General features: G+C 39.8%; 2 protein-coding genes across 3 annotated transcripts; one reads left to right on the forward strand and one right to left on the reverse strand.

The window, feature by feature from the left end:
• The first annotated feature begins 2,463 nt into the window (after positions 1-2,463).
• Positions 2,464-13,805, forward strand: slc7a7 (solute carrier family 7 member 7). 2 transcript variants are annotated; one of them, XM_047385683.1, is made up of 11 exons: positions 2,464-2,709; positions 3,500-3,606; positions 5,635-6,252; positions 10,150-10,275; positions 10,427-10,571; positions 11,502-11,625; positions 11,709-11,812; positions 11,917-12,013; positions 12,102-12,251; positions 12,339-12,522; positions 13,123-13,805. In XM_047385683.1, the coding sequence occupies exons 3-11, from the start codon at positions 5,760-5,762 to the stop codon at positions 13,194-13,196; spliced, it is 1,497 nt and encodes a 498-aa protein (XP_047241639.1). In that variant the 5' UTR covers positions 2,464-2,709; positions 3,500-3,606; positions 5,635-5,759; the 3' UTR covers positions 13,197-13,805. The 2 variants fall into 2 exon arrangements, with proteins under 2 accessions (XP_047241639.1, XP_047241640.1); XM_047385684.1 differs by lacking the exon at positions 3,500-3,606.
• A 52-nt stretch (positions 13,806-13,857) lies between these two features.
• Positions 13,858-20,889, reverse strand: oxa1l (OXA1L mitochondrial inner membrane protein). Its single transcript, XM_047385682.1, has 12 exons — positions 20,778-20,889; positions 20,562-20,693; positions 19,666-19,800; positions 18,269-18,373; positions 17,911-18,187; positions 17,629-17,772; positions 17,463-17,548; positions 16,830-16,994; positions 16,648-16,752; positions 16,392-16,554; positions 16,210-16,290; positions 13,858-14,104 (listed from the first exon to the last, which is right to left on the reverse strand). The coding sequence occupies exons 1-12, from the start codon at positions 20,784-20,786 to the stop codon at positions 13,983-13,985; spliced, it is 1,524 nt and encodes a 507-aa protein (XP_047241638.1). The 5' UTR covers positions 20,787-20,889; the 3' UTR covers positions 13,858-13,982.
• Between the last annotated feature and the right edge of the window lie 2,239 nt (positions 20,890-23,128).

The raw sequence follows: 23,128 nt of genomic DNA on the forward strand, positions 1-23,128 counted from the left end.
CCTCCTTCCCACCCCATGTAATGAGCTGACACACAGGAAGCTCTAATCCTCTCACAATGCCTCCCCCTCTCCCCCCTCAAAAAAGTGACTGGAAGCGGGACAGGGGGCAACAGGGACCAACCTGGTCCAGCTGTCCCCAAAATGGCTGCCTTTAATCCGTCCTCCACCCTCCTCTCTCTCTAGTAGTTTTTTATTTTTTTTTTTGAGCCTGCAGGGGATCCAGAAACCATGACGACTGGTAACCAGGGGGAAAGAATGGCCAAGAGCAGAGAGCGAGACAAAAGCAGTGAAAGGAGCCATGTGTGAGAAGTTTGTCCACATGCGTTCATGAGTGACAAGAGCCGTGTCTCAATCAAACAGCAAAGAATGAGAAAGTCGGTGGTTCTGAATGTCCCAGAAGAGAAGGTGACTATGAAGCTCCTCAGATGTCCGATCTTTGGTCAGATGAAACCCTGTCATGACTTATCAATAAACATTAATCACCTCCCTATGACCGTCAGTCATTCACTGTAAAAACCTTTTAAATGTCCTGAAGGAGACATTTAGAGAACATTAATGATGAATCAACCCACATCTGGAAGACAAAGCAGCTGCTATCTCTTCATTGGTCGCTAATTCATTTGATCACAGTAATTAAAGCTGCCATGCAAGCAAGACGTGAGCACATCCTCAGATTAGTTACAGATAAGGAAGAAGGTGCACCTTAGGTTCATTTATTTATTTCCATTTGGAAATGCTGGAGCTCCAGATGTTGCGCCAGTCACAGCAACTATTTGTTTTCCAAAAAGATATAAATAAATAAAAATCTGTCGTGCACTCCTACTTCCTACTATTGTAAGTTACAAACCGATTACACAGATATCCAAAAAAAAAAAGAGAAACTAATTGTTCACCTTTTTGTGTCTTGATTTTTACTTCTGAAATATTAAATCCAGCTTTTTTTTAAAAAAAAGTCTCAGCCTAATTTAAGCAAACCAAGATAAATAACAAGTTCTGAAAAGATATTAAATTTGTCATATTCACAGAGTATGATGTGTGAATATGATCTTTTGTGGTATTTAGAAGAAATTTTGCTTTTAATTATTCTCAAAGTAAATACAAACATTAAACTGTGAGGGAGAGCTGGTAAACACCAACAGTTGAAAAGAAGATTTTTTCAAACACATTAATCTTTGTTTCATCCAAAGGTTCTCATAAGAGAAGTGCAGAAATTTTCCCAAACTCCCATTATGAACTGAAGTTGTCGACAGTAAACCAGGAACAAGTGCTGGTGGCGACTTTTGCTGTGTTCTATTTACCTCTGAAGTCAGAACATGAATCTGGAAATGACTTCAAATCCAATGTAACCCTATTCTAGGTTTAAGTTCAAAACTACTAGGATTTGCTAATCGATATGCTCAGTGACAAGCCAATTGCTATTAGCAATAACAGTTAATAACAATCAAGTTATTTGCATTCTCTCCACTTTCAAACGCTGTTACAACTAGAGGAAGCTGGGAAAAAAATAAACTTTATGTTGCAGTGCAGCCATTTTGGATACTGAGGTCTGGGTTGGTGAGAATATCTGACGAATCCCACCTTCTGACTTTTCTGCTAATTTCTTTGGTTTCAAATCTAGAAAAATAAACATAGAAGACAGATTCGCACAACTAATCATGCAATGCTAATTCATTAGAATATTTATTTGTTTACTTTTGTTCTTGCTTTGTTTAGGTTTTTTTTTTTATGAATCCAACTGGAAAAAAGTCAATTTGTTCTACTGATTTAAAGTATCTCCTGGAACTTGGAAATCTTGCATTTTATAAGTGCAGAATAAAAGCTTGAGAACCATGTAAGAAAATAAATAAATAAATGAGCAGATCTGACACAATTTAACCAAAAGAAATAAATACTCACGTCCCTCCGTTTCACCTTTAAAGCCACAAGAGGGAGCCATTGCACACAGACTTTGGTCCTTTTAGTCAAACAAAACAGGAAATGTTAGGGTAAAACGTGACGCCACATTGACTAGGTCCAAAAAGTACTGTCAGTGGGTAAAATAGTGAATCAGGAATTTTATTTCTATACAGTTAAGTTAAATAATACGTATTTTGTGGCTTCTATTCAGGTTCTCGAAGTTTTCTTATATTGTTCAAAATGTTCATGATTAGTACAATTGTAGGTAATTTTAGGGCTATATTGGCCATTTTAATAGTAGTAATTTATGAGATAATTACTTTAGAAAAATATCAAATAATTTCTTAAACCTTCTTTAAAAATCACAGAAGATCCTTATTAAAGGAACACAGCAGTTTACACAACACTTTGTCTGGCTTTCCCAGATAACAGCCCAGTTTCATCACTGATGATAATCTCATCACGGAGGTTTTATTACCCTACTGAAACTCGCTGAAAGAGCACATGATGGCGCATTCATCCTCTGTAGTTACGCGAACAGAAGTGCTTAAAAAACCACAAGTGCATGATCAGCTGGCCAGAGGAGCGGCTTGTGAGCAGAGTCAAAACAAGAGGAAACAGCAGCACAAAGACAGAGAGGAGGAACACACAGGAGGGGGGCTTATTATTGACTGTAACGCTGAGGAGGAACAAAGATATCTCACGCTGGCTCCTATTACTGAACAGAAACAGGAATTATATTTCATTTATGACACATGCTGCACAAACCTCCAGGACACCAGAGAGGAGCAGGACTGGTCCTAAAGGTAGAAGGTGAGTCTTCGTCTAACAGCTAGCTGTAATTTACCGTATTGAACCTTTTCCTAATGATTCAAACAGGATTAGCTCATAGAAGATAGTAGTTTACAACACAGGCTCCATTCAGCCAATCATTCATTAACTTGTAGTGCCATTGCACATATACTTGGTTGATTTCTGCATGTGTTGTTAAGAATTATAAGGCTCACGCTTGGATTTGTTTTATTTCTAAGTGTAAGATGTCTTATGTGCAGATTTGTTGAAATTGTACAACCAGGTTCAAGGGTCAAGGTAACTTTATTATTACCTCGTCAGTAGATTTTACAGCGGTTCAAAACATTCATACAAACATCTTAACACACCCAGACCCACCATTCAAATAAATATAACAGTGCTCAAAGTTCTTTAAGCTCCATAAATCAAATCAAAGCAGCACACAGTAGAGAATAACAAGACTTAAATAGAAGATAAATACATGAGAAATTAAATCTTTATAAAACCAAGGGGTAAAACTCATAACACCGTAATAATCTGGACTTATTAAAATTTGCTTAATCAATTCAAAATTATTAAGATCCATTTAGAGAGGTGATGGTCCCCCAGAGCCATCTGTCACAGCTGCCACGTAAGAAAAAGAGAGATCATAACAACATGATATCATTGTAATTGATTCACTCTTTGTCTTTGATTTGCTGATGAATGGTTGATTGGAGAGTGATGTTTGTGGATCCAGGATGTAACCTTGGCTAAGTCCAGATGACTTATTTATCAGCGGTTTTTGGACCTTGCTCTCTGTTTCTGTCAGAGCCTCACGTCTCCGTGTCTTTTGCACATGAACGGGCATTCAACTCATTGTCCTTCGCAGAGACTCCTTCATGAAACCACGTGCTGCTGATCTGCTCCTTATTAAAGGTATCTGAGCTTTCCAAGGCTTTAACTTTCTCCTAATAAGCTTCTCTTTCAACTGTTTTTGATGTTCACTCTCATTGTCAGCATTCAAATCAGGTCTGATCATCCAATCAAATTAGATATCCGATCAAATTAGTTCCTCGCTTTGTGTGTTTTGTTACTTATCTTTAAAAGAATTTAAAAATCTTTATCTGTTTGTCTGTGGAACGTTTGGGAGTGCCTTATGTTGTATCCTTTTTAATGCATGTCTGATTGTTTTTACCATGAGGATATCAAGGCAAAATTACAGCTGTCCAATTCTGTGCAAATGTGTTTACACCACTTGAACGTATCACAGATCAATTTCATCGTATAGTAACTACAAACCTTAATGGATATTAATGGGATTTTTATGTGATAGATCAACAAAAGTAGCACAAGACTGGAAAATTGAAGGAAAATGGTATGGAGCTAGATCTGGACTTTGACTGGGCCATTTTATTACATGAATATGCTTCGATGTAAACCATTCAATTGCCACTCTGGCTCTATGTTTAGGGTCGTTGTCCTGCTGGAAGGTGAAGCTCTGCTCTAGTCTCAGTTCTTATGGAGCTTCTAACAGATTCTCTTCCAGGACCGGCCCTGTATTTAGCTCTATCCATCTGCTGAGCCGCTTTGAACAGCTTTCCTAACTCCGCTAAAGAAAAGCATCACCACAGCATGATGCTGCCCACACCATGCTTCACAGTGGGGATGGAGAGTTCTGTGTTAGTTTTCCATGCACAGCGTTTTGCATGTAGGCTTGGTGTGTTCCTTACACCGCTTTTGGCAAATGGGACTTATAAGAATTTTCTTTCCACCCTTCCATAAAGGGCCCAATTTGTAGAGTGCATTAGTAATAGCTGTCCTGACAACAAATTGTCCCAACAGAGCTGTAGATCTCTGCAGCTCCTCCAGAGTTTCCATAGGCTTCTTGGCTGCTTCTCTGATTACTGCTCTGCTTGCCTGACCTTGTCAGTTTGGGTGGCCATGTTTGTACCATAATCTTTCCATTTTCAGATTGTAGACTGGACAGTGCTCTGTGAGGCGTTCATTGCTGAGGATATTATTTTGTAACCAAACTCTCCTTCAAACTTCTCCTCAACTTTCTCCTTGAGTCTGCTGGGTTCCTTGGTCTTCATGATGCTGTCTGTTCACTAATGCTCTCAATCAAACATCTGAGGCCTTCATATGGATTAATACTAAGATTAAGTTACAAACACGTGGACTCTGGCTTTAGTAATGCTTTTGAAGGAAGATTATTGTACTGGGTTTTATTTAGAGGTATCAGTAAAAGGGGGTTGAACACAAATTTATTCACTTTATTCCTTCACCTCACAATTATTTGCAACTTTGTGTTGGTCTGTGGCATAAAATCCCAATAAAAGACATTGAAGTTTGTTGTTGTAATGTAACAAAATGTGCAGAAGTTCAAGGGCTATACATTTTTTCACATGGCAGTAAATGCAGCCAGAGTGAAAGATTTTATTTTTATTTTAAACATGCTGCTTTGGATGTCTGCCTCTGCACCATCAGAGTCTGTGCGTGCTGAAGATGATGAACTTCGGAAATCATGTGACCTGTGTCCCCTGTGGTGACACTCTCAGACTGAGCGTGTGTGTCTGCGTGGGCAGCTCTGAGGCTCAAACGTGCGTCTCGTTCAGTTTTCCTTCCTCAGCTTTTGGTTACCAACGAGGAGCATGTTTGCTTCTCCTCCCCGTCTCTCTGTCAATACACTCAACCTTAAAAGGCCATTTGCAGCGAGCCCCCTAATGGCTCTCCAACCCACAAAACTGCTCTGCCATCCAGCAGTGTCCACAGCTGTGTTGTAATATGTTTTCATGTATGTTTGTTCTTCGTTTGCTGTCCTAGGTGTGTAAAATATGTTTTCATTTGACTGGTTTTAAGCAGGTTTTAAAGAAAGGTAAGCGTTTGCTTGTTGGACGTTTGTCATCGGAATCAGTTTCCATGGTTACAGCATCACTGATACGTCCTCGTGTGTTTCCTTCACAGATGACGGGAGATAAACACAGTTAACTGAGGGGAAAATTTTCATCTTCAGACCCGTATTGAGGCAAAAAAGGTTACTTTTGGGACTCTAACACCAACCTAATAAACTGTTAAGTCGAAGTTCAACAATGGCGTCCTACAGTCCAGCTCCCACATCGGAAGGGACCAATGGAGGCCCAACATCTATGAAATCTGAAAGCTCCCAGGAGTCCATGAAGCTGAAGAAGGAGATCTCGCTCCTAAATGGGGTCTGCCTCATCGTGGGGAACATGATCGGCTCAGGGATCTTTGTCTCGCCAAAGGGCGTCCTCATCCACAGTGCCTCCTACGGTCTCTCTCTGGTGGTGTGGACCGTCGGAGGAATCTTCTCTGTCTTCGGGGCTCTGTGCTACGCTGAGCTGGGGACCACCATCACCAAATCTGGGGCCTCCTACGCCTACATCCTGGAGGCCTTCGGCGGGTTCCTGGCCTTCATCCGTCTGTGGATGTCCCTGCTGATCATCGAGCCGACCAGCCAGGCTGTGATCGCCATCACGTTCTCCAACTACATGGTGCAGCCCATTTTCCCCACCTGTATAGCTCCCTACGTGGCCAACAGGCTCCTGGCAGCAGCTTGTATATGTAAGTAAACCGAGTAAAGTGTTTATTTTACCACTGTGGTTGCAGATTGGAGAGAACTCATGTGAGCTTTAGGGAGTGGAGAAGTGAAAGATGGTGACACCATGGCTGGAGTCAGCAAGTCTGCAGCAGTCATTCTTGCTGAGTTTAAATGAAAAGAGGAACTGAGCCTCCCTGAAACCTCGGTCATGAGTAATCAGGGAAAGTTTTAATTTACTTCATAAAAAAAAAAAAATTTGAAATCATGTTCATGTGTAGAGTTTTTACAGGACTGGAAACACTGCGAGTTCCTCATAAATGTTTGTTCAGATAACTTAAGCCAAGCAGCTAATAACACAATCAATATCTTATCATACTGCTCACCTGGGACGACAAGTTGAGAGACGCGGAGAGCTTAATAATACATTTCTTCATACATAAGCCCTGAATTCTAAGATAAAATATATTCAGGTGCTCATTTGTGGTCAGTAAAACCCCCTCAGCCACCCACCTACCTGGAAGGAATGCATTAACGAACACACACTTTAAATACAAGCACACACACACAAATGCAGTCCATTCAGTGATAAGCAGCACTTAGAGGAGGAGCTGATAGCTGTGAGGTAAAGTCCTCGCTGCAGGGAGACTCTGACCTAAGAGTCCTGACAGCTCAGCATAACAGTAAACCATAAAAACCCACTTCCTGTTGGTCCCGCTGAAAACAAGACGATACAGACTGGGCACCCACAAAGTCTACACACCCCTGTTCCAACGCCAGGGTTCGTGATTAAAAAAAAATCCATTTAAAACTTTTTACACCTTTAATGTGAAACATTTCCAGTAGAATTCGACTGGAAAAAAAAACCAATCTGTTAAAGATGGTAAAGTTTTGATGTAACTGATTGTGGGGCGTGCACAGTTTTTGGTTTAGCTGTATCAGCTAGTTCCGTCAGAGACAGCCTAAAAAAGGACTTGTGTCAGGTGATCCTGAGCCCGCCGGGTTTGGTTGCTCAGCTAGATGTTTGCTGCTATTCTGGTAGAGACTGTCATCCTGTCCAGTTTTAGGTTCTTCATAGAAGAAATATTAATAAAAAGATTATTCTCCATTATAAACATACTTCCCAATGTCTTTTACAGATAATGATGATGAGCGGTTGACATTTCCAACCTGTTACCACTTTGGCTGCACAATATTAATAAATCAATAAATTTAAATATTACTATTGAATATTGGAGTGATAAATTCAGGATTCCCTGCTGGTCTCTGTCATCACTGTGATCACAACTCTTTTTCTTGTGCTTTATCTCAGCCTCTGTCATTTTTTATTTAACTCTGCTCAAAATGAAAAATGCAGAAAAAATTAACCAGGTGTTGACCCTACTGGTCATATACAGTACTAGAGTGCAACGCATGGCCCAGGATAAAAGCTATTGCAAATATTTGTGCACACTGATTTGGACAACTGAAATGCGATATATAATGTACGCAATCTAATTCAAAAACCCTACAACGTTAAAGCAGATACACGAATGATCTATTCAGTCTTTACCAGTTCAAACACATTGTTTTTCCCTTTGCCACTGGGTTTAGAAAGTTCCCCACCAATGCAAAAAGGTAAAAGCCTCCCATTGGTTGATTATGTTTCACATGACAGCGAATTATTTAACCCTAACTGATGCAGGCAGTAGCTTCTGATTTCTTGAACAGCCATGTCAGAAGACACTTCCTGTGGCTGTGGACAAGATGTTAATCTGTTTCAGAAGGATCCAACTATTGCCACGCATCAAGCAAAGGAAACATCTGAGGACATTACTGAAACTAGGATTGGGAACTGTCTACTGAAACGATTGTGGGGAATCATCAAGAAATGTGATCGGACAAAATCACACAATGTGAAGGGAACTGAATGGATTGAGACCAAACAGCTGTGAGGCCTTGAGAAAGCCACTGAATGGAGAGGCTAATTAGGGAAACAAAAGGCTTTGGCTTGATGGGGAGCAAGATTTGGCTTTATGGAATATTTGTGGTCTGATGAGTCCATATTTAGCCTGTTTCAGAGTGATGGGTAACTCAGGGTAAAAAGACAGATGCATAAAATGATGCGCCCATCATACCTAGTACCCACTGTACAAACTTAAGGGAGCAGAACTGTGATCTGGGGTTGCTACAGTCGGTCAGGTCCTGATTCTGAAGCAAATCTTGCTTTATTTATGTTTACTCTGGGTTTCAGTGGTTTAGCCAGATTGTTGAGGTCAATTTTCATTTAACATGACCTGTCTCAGTGTTTTGATGTTTCAGTCCAACTGTTTGAAAGGTAACATTTTTATCACGTTTCTAGAAAGCCTTTTAATATATTTTAATGAAATTGGACAAATAGTATTTTTATTTAAGTGCATTTTACAAAAATTATATCAAACTGTTTATTTTTTTTTCTGAATATCAGAGCCCTACACAATTCTTCAGGGTCGTGACTTTTAAATGTACACTTAAACCTAACTCTGCCTCTATAAAATGTTGGCAAATAAAATAAGTGACGCTTGGTATTTTTTTGTGCTTGACTGGACGTCCTGTTGAGCTCAGACCTGTTGTGATCCTCTTAAGTGTTTAAAAAAAAAAACCAATTTTTTTTCCATTAAGTTTGTTAATCAGAGACAGGAATAATGCAATCACAGCTCAGACCCTTTTATAAACATCAGACGCAATAGCTGAGGGATGATAATTGTAAACGCTAAGACGCAACCTGCTGTGTCAGCTGGTTTGTAATGGAACTTATTTTATTAGCATTCATAAAATTTGTGGAGTCATTATACTCAGCTGAGGAGGGAGTGAGGTAAAAAGAAATGTTAATTGAAAAGGTTTTAACTATATGGAGCTCTGATTTGCTCCGGGGCTCCACAGATCTTCCAGTTTTTACCCTAATGGAGTAGGAGGGATTATTAAATGCTGATTAGAAGCTAAAAACAGCAACATTGCTTAAGGTGAAGTAAGGCACCATGTCAAAGGAAATCAATTTCTGCCATTGCTAGTTCGTTAGGAATGGTGTAGGAATGGACTTGAACCCAGGACGGCTGCTTCGAGGACTATAGCCTCTATATGTGGTCACACGCTAACCCCTACACCACCAGCGCCGCGCCCAAATGATAGTTTTTTTATTCATTTTTTACAAATAAATTCTAAACATTATACTTTACACCCAGTTAGTAAATGGAACTGTGTATAATTTACTATCGGTGTAAACCTGAGAATCCATAAAAAAGACGAATAATATTTGTGACATCCACAAATCTGGCCTTAATGGAAGAGAGGCAGGAAAAAAGCTATTGTTAAAAGAAAGCGGAAGGAAATCTTGTTTGCTGTGTGGCACAAACCATGTAGGAGGAACTGCAAATGTGTGAAGAAGGTTCTCTGAACATAAAATCTCCAGGATTAGGCATGGTGGTGGCAGCATCATGCAGTGGGACTCATTTTCCTCAGCAGGGACAGGGAAGCTGGTGAGAGTGAACGTGGATATATATAACTAAATATAGGGCAATCACGAATAAAATAAACTGTTGCAAGCTACTAAAAGACTTGTGACCTGGGCAGAAATCTACCTTCCAGCAGAACAATGGTCCAAACATAGAGCCAGAGGTCCGATGGTACGGTTCTGCAAGGCGCCATACCTGTGTGTCTCTGTGTGTGTCTCAGTATGAGAGCTTCTGCCTGTATGTGCTACTCTCAGCTGTTTCCTCGCCTGATAAACAACAGGCCACTCCGCTTGAGTCAGCAGCAGCGTTTCCTTAGATCGGCCACACGGAAACATGCTGGCACATGCTGAAATTTACAGAGCATATGTCTCCGCTGAGACCCGTGTTTGAGTCAGCTGGCTTCGCAGAGCCTCTTTGTGACTAACAAAACACTGTTTGGTCGCTTCCCCACAGGTTTGCTGACCTTTGTGAACTGCGCCTACGTGAAGTGGGGAACCAGGGTGCAGGACTTCTTCACCTACGCTAAAGTGATCGCCCTCATCGCTGTCATCATCACTGGTCTGATGAAGATCGGACAAGGTGCTTGTGCAGTCACTAAGAAACCATTAAATGTCAATGATTTGATGATAAGCAGAACTTTCTGCTGGTCACCTGCTGTTATCTCATTAAAACAGCTTAATGATTACTGCAAGTGTTGTTTTTATATTTGAATAACTGCGTTATTTTTTAGGTTACACCCAGAACTTTGAGGGCCTGTTTGACGGCTCCACTCAGGACCCAGGACATATTGCTCTGGCTCTATACTCTGCTCTGTTCTCCTACTCCGGATGGGACACGCTCAACTTCGTCACAGAGGAGATCAAAAACCCAGAGAGGTGAGCAGGCCAGCAAAAAAGGGCCTGGGTCTAAGATGGTCATTTCTTTTCTCCTTCCAATCCCTGCCCATAAAGTGATTATCCCCTGCAGGAATGTGGAGGTAGTCCTCCTAGTTCATTATTCTGTATATGCCATGCTATGCACCAGCACCAGTGGAAACAAAATAGCCCCATAGCATTATGCTACCACCACCGTGCTTGACAGTTGGTACAGTGTTTGTAGGTTTGAAGGTCTCACCTTTACACCTCTAAGGCATGGGTGTGACCAAACAGCCCAATCTTACTTTATCTGAACATAAAACCTTTCTAAAGAGGACATTTGGCTTTTCCATGCAGGAAGCTGCAAATTTGAATTGAGATAGACGTTGTCGATTTTAGAGCTGAAGCTTCTTTCTTGCTCAGCACCTTCTCAGTGTATAATAATATTTAAATTTCTTCACTATGGGGAGTCACACTGTTGTTCCAACTGTTTCCAGTTCATGATTTATTCATATTGGTATCAAACATCTAAACATACCAAATTTGCATTGGCCTGTTTTATTTTATTTTGTTTAAAGATTAATCTTAAAGATCCAAATAAAATACTTTGATTGAGCACCTTATTAATAATGGAATGCTCTGCTCTGATGTTATTTCATCTAAATACATTGCACTGAGTGGTTAAATGTTTGTCAATAAGAGCCAGGCTCTTGACTAAAATTCAAACAAACCTTTTACCAGGAAAGAAAAGTAGTGTCTGAATGTTTGTGTTGAGTCCTCGCTTTAATTTAGACTAGCCTGATTATGTTTGGACCTCCATTATCTCAGGGTTCCCAGGCAGATTAGGTGTCAAACAGCCTCATCCCCATTCCTCTCACACCCCCTCAGCTGAATTTAATGTGCATCTCCTCTGCTTTGCTGCCACCTGCTGGTTGTTTCTGTGCACTGCAGGAATCTGCCCCTGGCCATCGCTATCTCCATGCCCATAGTGACAGTGATCTACATCCTGACCAACGTGGCTTACTACACCGTCCTCCCCATCAACGCTATCTTAGACAGCGATGCTGTCGCTGTGGTGAGTTCCTGCATCTTTTCAGTAAATCTTTACCGCCATGAGGGATGGATTGTGCTTCGAATCCTGCTGTCGTCTCTCTTCAGACTTTTGCAGATAAGGTGTTTGGTGTGATGAACTGGACCATTCCCTTAGCAGTGGCTCTATCCTGCTTCGGCGGTCTGAACGCCTCCATCGTGGCGGCCTCCAGGTGAGGGATTCAGGCTCCAGGCAACAGCACAACCTCACTGTTAGATGTCATGTAGCAACCCTTGTCACACCCACTTTCTGTCTCTGTTTTCTATCTATAAAAAGGTTGTTCTTCGTGGGCTCCAGAGAGGGTCACCTGCCTGACTTCCTGTGCATGATCCATGTCCACCGCTACACTCCCATTCCTGCCCTCCTCTTCAACGTCAGTCAACTCTCAGATCTTTTCCCCTAAGTTTAAATTAATCACCATATTTCCTGATTTGACTAGGTTTCCTTTTTCTTTTCTCCAGGGCTTTATGGCTCTTATATACCTGTGCGTGGAGGACGTCTTCAGGCTGATCAACTATTACAGCTTCAGCTACTGGTTCTTCGTTGGCTTGTCAATTTTAGGGCAGCTTTATCTTCGCTGGAAGCAGCCTGATAGAGAGAGACCACTAAAGGTAGCTCAGTCAAATTCCAAATATGGTTTTAATTTTCAGATTCAGGTCTTCATCTCATTATGTCTTCCTCTCCTTTCTTTCTAACAGCTCAGTCTGGTTTACCCCATCATTTTCTGCCTCCTCACCATCTTCCTGGTGGTGGTGCCCCTCTACAGCGACACTATCAACTCCCTGATCGGGATTGGCATCGCCCTGTCAGGAGTCCCTGTTTACTTCCTCTGCTGCTACACTCCAGCCAGCAAGAGACCGCTGTGGCTGCGCAGATATATCGGTAAGGCAGATGCAGGATTTGCTTTAATTAAGAACCATTTATGCAACCAGTACCAGCTTTCAAGCTTTACCACAGACTCTCAACTTTGAATGGACCCTTACACATGACTATGCTTTGATCTGAGCCGCTCCATTTTACCTCCGGCTGTGTGTTTACGGTTGTTTTGCTGCTGGAAGGAAAAACGTTGTCACAGACAGCAACTTTTTGCAGCTTCAAACAAGTTTTCCTCCCTTATTGCCCTGTATTTAGCTCCTTCCATCTTCCCATCAATTCTGTGCAGCCTCCCCACCCAGCTGAAGAAAGAATCCCCACGGCATGATGCTGCCATTACCATGTTTTACTGTGGGGATGGTGTGTTCAGGTTGATGTGTGGTGCATGGTGCCACATACAATGACTTTCTTCTTCTCCTTCATAAAGGCCAGATTTGTGTTCTCTGCTCAATATTTGGAAGAACTGTCTGAATGGATCATTGTCTTGATAGCTTTATTTTAGTTGATAAATTGTAATTTTGTTGACACACAAAATCCTTCGTATTTTCCCTGAATGTTGTGTTTATCAATAATGTAAATTTAAACCTTCCTCTGGTATGTTTCTTTCAGCTAAGTGTGGTATCCTGATTCAGAAAGTGTGCTACTCAGTTCTGACTGAGATGGACGACAACAAATCAGAGTAGAGACGGTTGCTTTTCGCAGTTGACAGAGACTGAAGACAAAGAGTCTGAACTCCAGCCCACCAGCTGCTGCTACTAAAATGGCCCCCAGAGGACAAACATCTGGGCCCCGAGCTGGACGCAGCTCTCCGACTCGTCAATCATCTCCAAGTGACTGGGAATGAATTCCTCATGGTGGCAGGTGCAGTTTCAGGGAGAACATTAACACATAAAATGCACTCCAGAAGAAGCCTTCATGCACCCGGGCATCTCAGTCAAGAAACATTTAATTATAAGTATTTTGTGTGAAATTATCGACACGTTTTACTTTAAGGCTACACATCATTGATGAATTTAAGTGGGCATTTAAAAAAAAAACTGAAAGCACCGCGGACCGTACAACCAGCCTTAATGTTATTTGCACACAGAAGGAAGAGCAATAAAATAAAGTGTGTAACTTGACGTTCACATGTTTATGACGTTTAGAAAATGTTTTATATTGTTAGCTGTGAGGTCTGCTGAAGTAAAGGGCTATTTTTACACAAACACTGTAGAGTCTGACTTAAACGCTGACTGTTGATCATGTTCAGCTGCAAAGATTTATTTATAATAAAACAACTTCACAACTTTAAACGGCTCAGGTTTGTATGTAACGTGCAGATAAATAAAACGATATCACACGTGGTGATGTTTTAAAGCAGAGTTTATATCTGTTCAGAATACATAAACACAACACATTCCAACATTCCCGCTCCTGTCTATAAATATGTACATAACTCTCTACACGGAGGAGCTAAAAGCCCACTGGATTCATCCAATCGTGTTCTTCCACGGCTTCGCTTTGACTCCAGCTTCCTTTTGTTTAGCTGATGCTGCGGCACTCCCAGGCGTCTGCTGCAGAGGATTGTGGGTAAACGTCTGCCTCAGTGGACCTGCAGGGCCAAACAGAGAAGTTTAAACATATTTAGGAAAACATGTTTTATAGTGTTCACTGTTGTGAGATGATGCTCTATGAATGAAGTGAACTGAAAACACTCCTATCTCCAAGCACTGATGGTGTTTTGATGACGTTTATAAAAAAATCTTAAGAGTGGAAGAAGAATAAAGATTATAAAAATAGTAACAGCACATAAGTAAAGTTTCTAATTAGGACCTGATGAATACAGCATCTCCAGATAAATGACTGAAAATCTGTTTAAGTGCTTCAGAGAAGAACTTTGCTCCAACATGATTTCTCGGTTCTTAAAGAGGCTCCAGAATGGCGCACCTGAAACACATCCAGCGTAAAGTAAGACAGGTAAAGGACTGACTTTTCTCATTATAATGATGACTCAAAGCACTTTACAACACTTTACAACTAATCGCACTTGCAAACACACACAACTTGGGGGTAAGTGCCTTGCAAAGGGGCACATCAACCTGTGGCAGGAGAAAGCTGGAATCGAACCACAACTTTTGGATTGCAAGGTGACTATTTGTTGTGACTAAGGTGCAAATCCTTAACTAGAATTTCGGCATTGCTTGAGGATATAAAGTGACTTGAAGCTCCAGTGTGCTAGCCCACTGTACCGGACTGGTGGCAGTAAATTCACCCCACTGCCATCTTACACGCTAGAAGTTCTTGTTCTTCTGAGGGACAAAACAGTGTCGACTTAGGCTGGACACTTCATACAGACCGTGTGTTAATTCAAACACACCTTTTAAATCTATGGTTTGAAAACATGATCGTGAGACTAATAAATATCTACCAGCAGGAGGTTGATCGGAGTTATTTTGGTTTGATCAGGGGTCAGAACCCTTCATGTTTTATACAAATCAACTGTTCCTTACAGCGGTGTTTCCCAACCCTGCCCTACATGTTTTAGACGTGGCTCTGTTCCGGTAAACCAGATTTAAATGATTGCATGACCTCCTCAGCAGCCATCAGGGCTGCAGAAACCTAGTAATCGCTCTTTCATTTAAGTCAGTTGTGAGGCTGCAAGGAGACACATAAAACATGCAGGACAGGGGTACTTGAGGAGCAGGGTTGGCAAACACTGTCATATAGGATGATAACCTCAATAAGTAGAAATAGGGTTCAATCACAAGTCTCCAAAACATAATACACTACTTTCTCTCTCTCAAATGTAGGAGAGATGTGACCTCTTTCATAATTAATAGGATCAAGAAGTAGGAAGGAACAAGATAACAACACATTAGAACAAAATGAGGCTGATATTCTACACATATATAATTTATATGGAAAATGCTGCTTAAATACAAAGAATTTGACAAAAATAAAGACACTAATTTAAACAGATTGAGGGAAATAGAAATAAAACGTTAACAGTGTGTTTAATATAGTTTTGGATGTAAAATATGAGCAAAATAAATAAATAAATAAATTTCTTTAGGGCCTCAAGATATTTAATCTTTTATTTGTGTGCAGGAAGTCAAACTAGCCACAAGAGGGAGCCCTTTCCTGCAATGTTCATATTTCAGCTGTTTGGATTAAATCAGAGAAATTTGTACCAGTTTTATATTGATCTAAAAATGTTCACACACAGTCCAGAACAATCTCTACTTTAGTTTGTTTCAGGAGGACACCCTAACTCTGCTGACTCATTAAATATAGATTTTCTTTTTAATTTTCAGGATGTCAAACTCCTGTTTACTTCTGATAACTGATTTAGTCATTAAAATGACTGTGATTTTTTGACATTGTGGTGAAGTAGTTTGAAACCAAGTTTGGAGGAACGGTTTATGATAGTAACACAATTATTCATTTTCTCTTTTCTATTCAGTTCAACAATATTTGGGTTTTTTCAGATTCATCAAAAATTTTTAAGGTTATGTTTTCCTCTCATTTCTTGTGATTGACCTGTAAGTGCTGCTGGTATTTGGCCAAAGAGACGTGGGACCTCAGTGGGACTAACCTGGTAAAGTAGGTCAACAATAAACCAAAGTCTTTCATACTTTTCTTAACCAGCTCCAATGATTTTACTCATTTAATCCCTCACCAAGCTAATAAAAAGGACCAAAATGTGTTGGATCAGACCTTTAGCAGCGATGTCCAGGTGATTCTTTATTCTTCTCTCCCTCTCTTCCAGCTGGTGAGCTAGCTGAGCGTTCTTCCATCCTGGAAACCAGTTATCACACAGATAAAACAAAGTTACACTTAACTATAACGTCGGACTAAATTATGGTTCAAAAGACTCGATCGACTGAGTTATTTCTGACCTTTCTTCATACTCTCAATAAGTCCATCGCTCTGAGGCATCGCTGAGGCCGGGTGTTTGATCCTCTCCGGGATCATAAACCTCCGTCTGACTGCAGGATGCCTGAGCAGAGCCACTTGACCCAAGGAGAAGCAGTTGGAGGTCAGCCAGTAGGTAAACACCGCCTGGGAACAGATATTTTTAACACACCCTAAGCAGCAGAGCTTTATGACATCTCGGTACAATAGGTTTAGGTTCTGGGACAAATCCACACTAACCGTGGGGAAATTGATGGTGAGAGGGAGGATGATTAAAGGCATGATTCTGAAAACTGTCTTCATGGCTCGCAGATTTGGGTTGTCGAAACCGGACTCGGCACCAAGCTGAAAAATGTAATCAGTGTGATGAGTTTAAGAAAGCTGCTGCTCTGATTCTTTGGCTAGGAGAGAGGTTATCTCACCTCCAGGATGAAGAACATGGTCCCAGTGACAACTAACGGAAGGATATAAAAAGGATCTGCTGCACTCAGGTCGGTGAACCAGAGCGCACCTCCCGTCTGTAAGCTGGGCACGGGCAAATACGCCATCTTCCTCAGAGCGATGAAGAACGAGATGAAGACTGGTGCCTGTGGGAGATCAGCGAGTAAAGGAGGAACAGTGAGCATCTGGAAACAAAGCACATGAAAAACAGACATACACCGCTTCAAGATGCTAAGGGCAGCTTGAAAATCGTCATGGTTATTTTTTTGTTATTTTAAAGTATAATCAAAACCCAGTGTTGCAGCTACAGCTTACATACATGGTGTGATGTCACCTCCACTCCTAACATAAATTAACCAATGACGGCTCTTGCAGAAAGGCACCAGAAAATATTTTGAATGCTTGTTTTATGTTTCTTACTATGACTCTTAAAGAGATATGTGAATCAGAGAAAGTCAGAATCAAAGCTTTACAATATCTGCAGTTTGGAAACTGGACACAAAATGCTGATCAGTGCATCTTAAATTATGACACCATGAATTGACAGAACCGGTAGGGGTGAGAAACTTCAGGTATTTAAGACACCGTTTGATTTTTAAATTAGGCAAACTGACCTGGACCAAAGGAACCAGGAAGCCTCGTAGAGGATTCACGTCATTTTTCTTCTGGAACAGGTTCAGATCAGAGTACGCTTTGGCAACTGCAAACAATGACCCATCGGGTCAGAATGAGCGGGACAACAATGGCAGAAAGACAGCAGAAAATACGGAGATAACGTACATTCATATTTATTTCCGCTCTGCTTGGCCTCGTTCATTCTGTTGGTTAGTTTGGTCATCTCAGGCAGGACGTTGTTCAGTTTAGCCGCCTCTCTCTGACCCTTCACTATGACGGGAAACACAGCCAAACGGGCCAGAACCGTTCCTAGAGCCAACAACAAAAGAACACATAATTATCACATATAACACAGATTGAGGAGAATTTCAGAAAATAAATAATAAATTTCCTAAATGTAGAAATAAATACACAAAAAAGTCAGACTTTCTGAAAGTTTTTGCTCACCTACGACTATAGCTCCCCACCAGGGCAGGCCCAGATCCATGTGGAAGAACTCTAACAGGCTCTGGATCAGACCCACTGGAGTGTAGCCGGCCAGTCCCAGTTCTGCCAGCCTGGGCTCTGCAGCCACAGCCTGTAGGATGTCTGCTGCAACAGGAGCAACATCAGCCACCTGCTCCATGACCGACTGCGTTAGAACAGGCGAGGAGGGGTCAGGGGTCAAAAGAGAGGCAGAACTGTCCGCTACCGAGGCTGCCACTGAAACGCTTTCAGCTGGGATCTGGAGATATCAGTAACAAAGAGTGAGGCTGGGAAATGAGGCGAAAGCCTTTTAGGTAACTGTGTTTTATTTATCAGTGACCTGTTGGAAGGCTGTGTGTGTGAGGACGGGGACCGAGTCCGCAGGCAGAGATGCTGCGGAGGACTCCAGGACAGGAGGAGGTATCGATCCATCACCAGGTGGGATCTACGAAAACCACCATAAATTCAACTGATCAGCGACTGAATCTAACAGAGTTCATCTTAAAATTAAAATATGAATCCTCCAGATTCATTCTGCAGGTTCTGATCTACATCCTCACAGCTCAGATCATAACATCATTTAAATATCATCTATAATGCCCAACAGTGACGACAACCAGAATTTTGCTCATTTATCGAATTCATAAAAGTGAATTTATGTATCAGGAGCGAGATCGACGTGCAAATGATGTGAGCTTTTTGATCAAACATCTTTAAAACTGTCTCTAAATTGTGTCCAGTGCCTTAAAATAAATGGTGACTCCAACATGTAACTCTTGGTTGCATTTCCAGCTGTTTCAAACTTTGTAACTATTGCTCTGATTATTGACAACTTTAAGCAACTATCTATTTTCCGGTAGCCACTTCCTGACTTGTGAAGATTAACACACATCTACCTTAATTGAATATCATGTTCTCTTGTCTTTCCCATTTGCAAGTGTGGCTAAGAAAAATGGGCCTCAGTCTCAAACCATATTTATATGCTCTGGGAAAGAGGAAGTCATTTTTTTTACAAAACTATCAATAAAATAAAAACTATAAAATATTTATAAAACTATTAATAAATAAAAGCTTGCGGAAATTCAGATCAACTTATAAAAAGTATTTTGTATATTTCAAAAATCATCACTTTAAGATTATGCTACTGAAATAATATATATATTTTTAAGGTTTTTTACAAACAAAGGTGAATTTACAGCTAAGTACCTTTTAAATACGTTTTAGAGCTATTAAGTTCAAAACCGAGTGAAATTTGACGTTGTTTTTCTTGTACATCTGTGCCTTTTTCCACTACAAACTATCAGCATGATCTCTAAGCAGATATATAAAAAACTAACATATTCTCTCATACTCTGATTTATTTGTCTCTGTTACAGAACAGACACTGAATCACATTCATGTCACTTAATTTGTTCAAAGACGTTCCCTAAAATCAATACCAAACTGCTGGATTTGGAAAAATTATTACCATTTTATCCTTTTCCATACAGAGGAAGATATGGTGCTAATACTGAGTTTAGTTTGACTTTACTTTACAAGATAAGACGCTAAAAGGGGTCAAATATGACGTTTAAACTATTGGCAGCAGGTTTGTAATGAAGACAGAAAGGACCTCACCAAGATGCAGCGGGTTACAACAACAGTCGCATTAAAACATGGAGGTAAAATCAAAATAATCATTTTATCACACTGTAATATCCTTCTTAATATTTCTTACCAACGTGTGTGTTAATGTACCTGTGAGCTGTTGTGTCTAACGGCCACAGAGCTGACCCAGAGGAACTTTCCACGGTGCCTGCGGCTGATCTGAGACCTGCTGAAAGGACCGCCGCAGCCAAACAGTGTGTGCAGGCTGGAGCTCTGGAGCAACAGCTGTAAGGATGAAAACAACAAGAGACCCAGATAAATATGATTCAGATAATATGATAAACCATTTGCTGCATATACAGATAAATCGGAAACATTAACACCTGATATTTATTCAGATTTTAAACATGTTTAACATGTTGATTGCTTCTTCTATATGAAGACTTGCGGCTCTGCTAAAACCACTCGGTTTAAAATTCATACATTTATTAAAACTGGGCGTCCAACTTTCCATAAAGCTGCTGAAATGTTGTTTTCAAACAGTCCAGGAGTCTAAAACGTTGCTATAAAAACCACATATCAGTGTTTTATGGGACCAATCAGCTGTGATCGTTGTTTCCCACAGCAGGTGACTCCCTTTATTCTGCATTAATTAATATTAAACTACTTTAGAGTGAAAATCATTCATATGTAAATGTTTCAATGTTTAACTCCAGAAGAAACTCGTTGGCACTTTTACACAAACCTGGCGAGTTAGTTAGTTTAAAGCCACAGAAAATAGTCTAAATAACGTCGTATAAACGTCCTAACAACGAACTTCAGAACAACCGACAAAACTACAATCAGGCTCCATGTGGAAAACCAATTATTTGAAGTTTTTAATCGACTTATACTGATGTCTTCTCTGCAGACTCTCTGTCAAAGTCACACTCATAACGCAGTGTGCGCTCACCGGCTAGCATGCTAGCCGCTGATAACTGCGGTTTCTGTCTCTGTTTTAGAAGCAGGGACAGAACCGAACCAGCAGAGCTGCAATCTGGACCTACTTGGTTCTCAATGTTTGGAAGAGCAGAGCTGCCTCGGCTCGGTTTTCCAGTCTGTCTCAGAAAACATCTTGCTAAGCAGCTCGGAGTCACCCCTCTCCTGATGGCAGCCATGTTGGGAGGGAGGAGACAGACCTACGGAACGTGTGAAGGGTCAACCCAGTGTTGCCAGGTGAGAAATTGTAGCATTATCGTACTAGAGACATAAAATTATCGTACACTCGTCATAACCAAAATAACAAGTCTGTTGATGTCTTGAATGGCGTCTAACAGACACTCGCAGCTTTGTGACGTCAGTACGGAAATGATTTATCAACAGCTGCAGCCCCACTTCTTCTTCTTCTGTGTTGTTTTTTGGCAGTTGGCAAATAACTTGAAGATGTGCATTACCGCCACCAACTGGTATAGAGTGTGGTTCTTCATGGTTTTTAAATCTTATTACTATTACAACAACTCAATTTTATTTATAATTTAGTGCTTTTGAAAAATCTAATTATAATTTGAATATGTTTGCTACCTAAACTTCTTTGCAAAGTATCTCTTCAATATAAAATTTTCTTAATACCTACAAATTCTCTCCTTAAAATGTTCTTTCTTGTTCATATCGACACTTCAATATTACATGTTCTATTGTTTCCTCCTCTCACAATGATCACATTTTCCTGTATTATGTTTCTTTATCTTGAACAATGTAGAATTAAGTCCTGTATGTCCTAGTCTTAATCTTGTAATTAATCTTTCCTCTTTTCTACTCCTTCTTCCTGTTCTTACTCTCCTACTATCTTGTTGATTCTGTAAAACCATCTTCCTTTCTTTTCTTCATCCCACTTTTTTGCCACTCTTTCCTGATCTCTGTTTAATTATATTTCTTGCCTCTGACCTACTAATATTTATTATAAAGCTAATGTTGTTTTGTGTTGCCTTCTTTGCTATCCTGTCCGCCTTCTCATTCCCTCCAACTCCTACATGTGCTGGTACCCATAAAAACACTAATATTAATCCCATTCTTGTATTCTAAATAAAGTAAGTTTTATTTCCAACAAAATGTCTGGTCTACCCTCTGAATGATTATGTTTAAACTTAATAATGCTGAACTTGAGTCTGAACAACTGATTGTTTTAATGGTTTATATCCTCCACCCCTGCACTGCTAACAATATTGCTAATAATTCTCCTGAATATACTGATAATCCATCTGTAATTCTTTTTCCTACTTTTATTTTAAATTCTGGTATTACAAATGCTACTCCTATTTTTTCATCTGTTTTTGATGGCTCTGTGTAAATCTGGACATAATGATAGTAATGTTTATATATTCTTGTATTATACTTGAATCTAATCTACATTTTGGATCCGTTTTCTTTCCATCAACGCCATATCCACCACTGCTTCTGGTAACAGCCACGGTGCGCACTACTGGCAAAAGAGCAACATTAAACTTATTTCTTTTTCATATATTTAAATTTTCTGCTATATTATTGATTAATCCAACCAAAACTCTTAACTTGTTTTTTTTTCTTTTTTCCAGCTGGTTTTAAAATAATCACTGTTGTGGGATGATCCGGATTATTGCTTTGTAAGTTTATCCAGTAATTAGTTGCTAACTGTTTCCTTCTTAAATCTAATGGCATCTCTCCCATTCTACCTGAAGTGCTGCTATTGGACTGGTTCTGATTGCTCCTGTACAAATTCTTAAAGCTTGATGTTGTATATTGTCTAATTTATAAGATGAGTGTTTGCTGCTGATCCATCAATTATACTTCCATAATCAATATTTGATCTAATTAATCCTGTATAAATTCTTTTTAATGATGTTCGATTGCTCCCCAATCAATACCAGCATACATCTCATAATGTTTACTATTCTTTGCATTTATCTATGACTTTTTTCTATATGTACTTTCCATATAATTTTTTCATCAAACCATATACCTAAAAATTTTATATTTTTACTTGTTCTAAACTTGATTGTATAATTTTAGTTTGATATTTTCTCTTTTCCTTTTCTGTGTAAACACCATTAGTTTTGTTTTTTCCACTGAGAATTTAAATCCCATTGATTTGCCCATTGTTCTATTCTAATAATCTCATCCTGGTATTTTCTTTTCAATAAATTTGATATTACGACCCCTTTTCCTATAGCTCCATCATCTGCAAATAGTGAGCCAACCGACGTCCTTACCAATTATTTTAAATACATCATTTATCATTATAGAAAACAATAACGGACTTATAATACTTCCTGAGGAGTACCTTATCTATTATATATTATGCTGACAATTCTTGACCAATTCTTACTTGTATTGTTCTTTTTGTAAAAAATCTTTAATCCAGTTTAAACATTTTTCCAGTTAATACCCATGTTTCTTTAATTTAATTAATAATCCTTCAACCCACATCATGTCATATGCTTTTCTATATCAAAAAATACAGCTACTACATTTTCTTTGTTTATTTTGTGCTCTCCTAATTTCATATTCTAAACATAAGCAGAGTCATTGTGCTTCTCCCTTTTTCTATTCTAAACCCATTTTGATTTCTAGATATAATCCATTAATATTTAAATAATAT

This window comes from Girardinichthys multiradiatus, chromosome 14 (genome assembly GCF_021462225.1).
Source record: "Girardinichthys multiradiatus isolate DD_20200921_A chromosome 14, DD_fGirMul_XY1, whole genome shotgun sequence".
NCBI lineage: Eukaryota > Metazoa > Chordata > Actinopteri > Cyprinodontiformes > Goodeidae > Girardinichthys > Girardinichthys multiradiatus.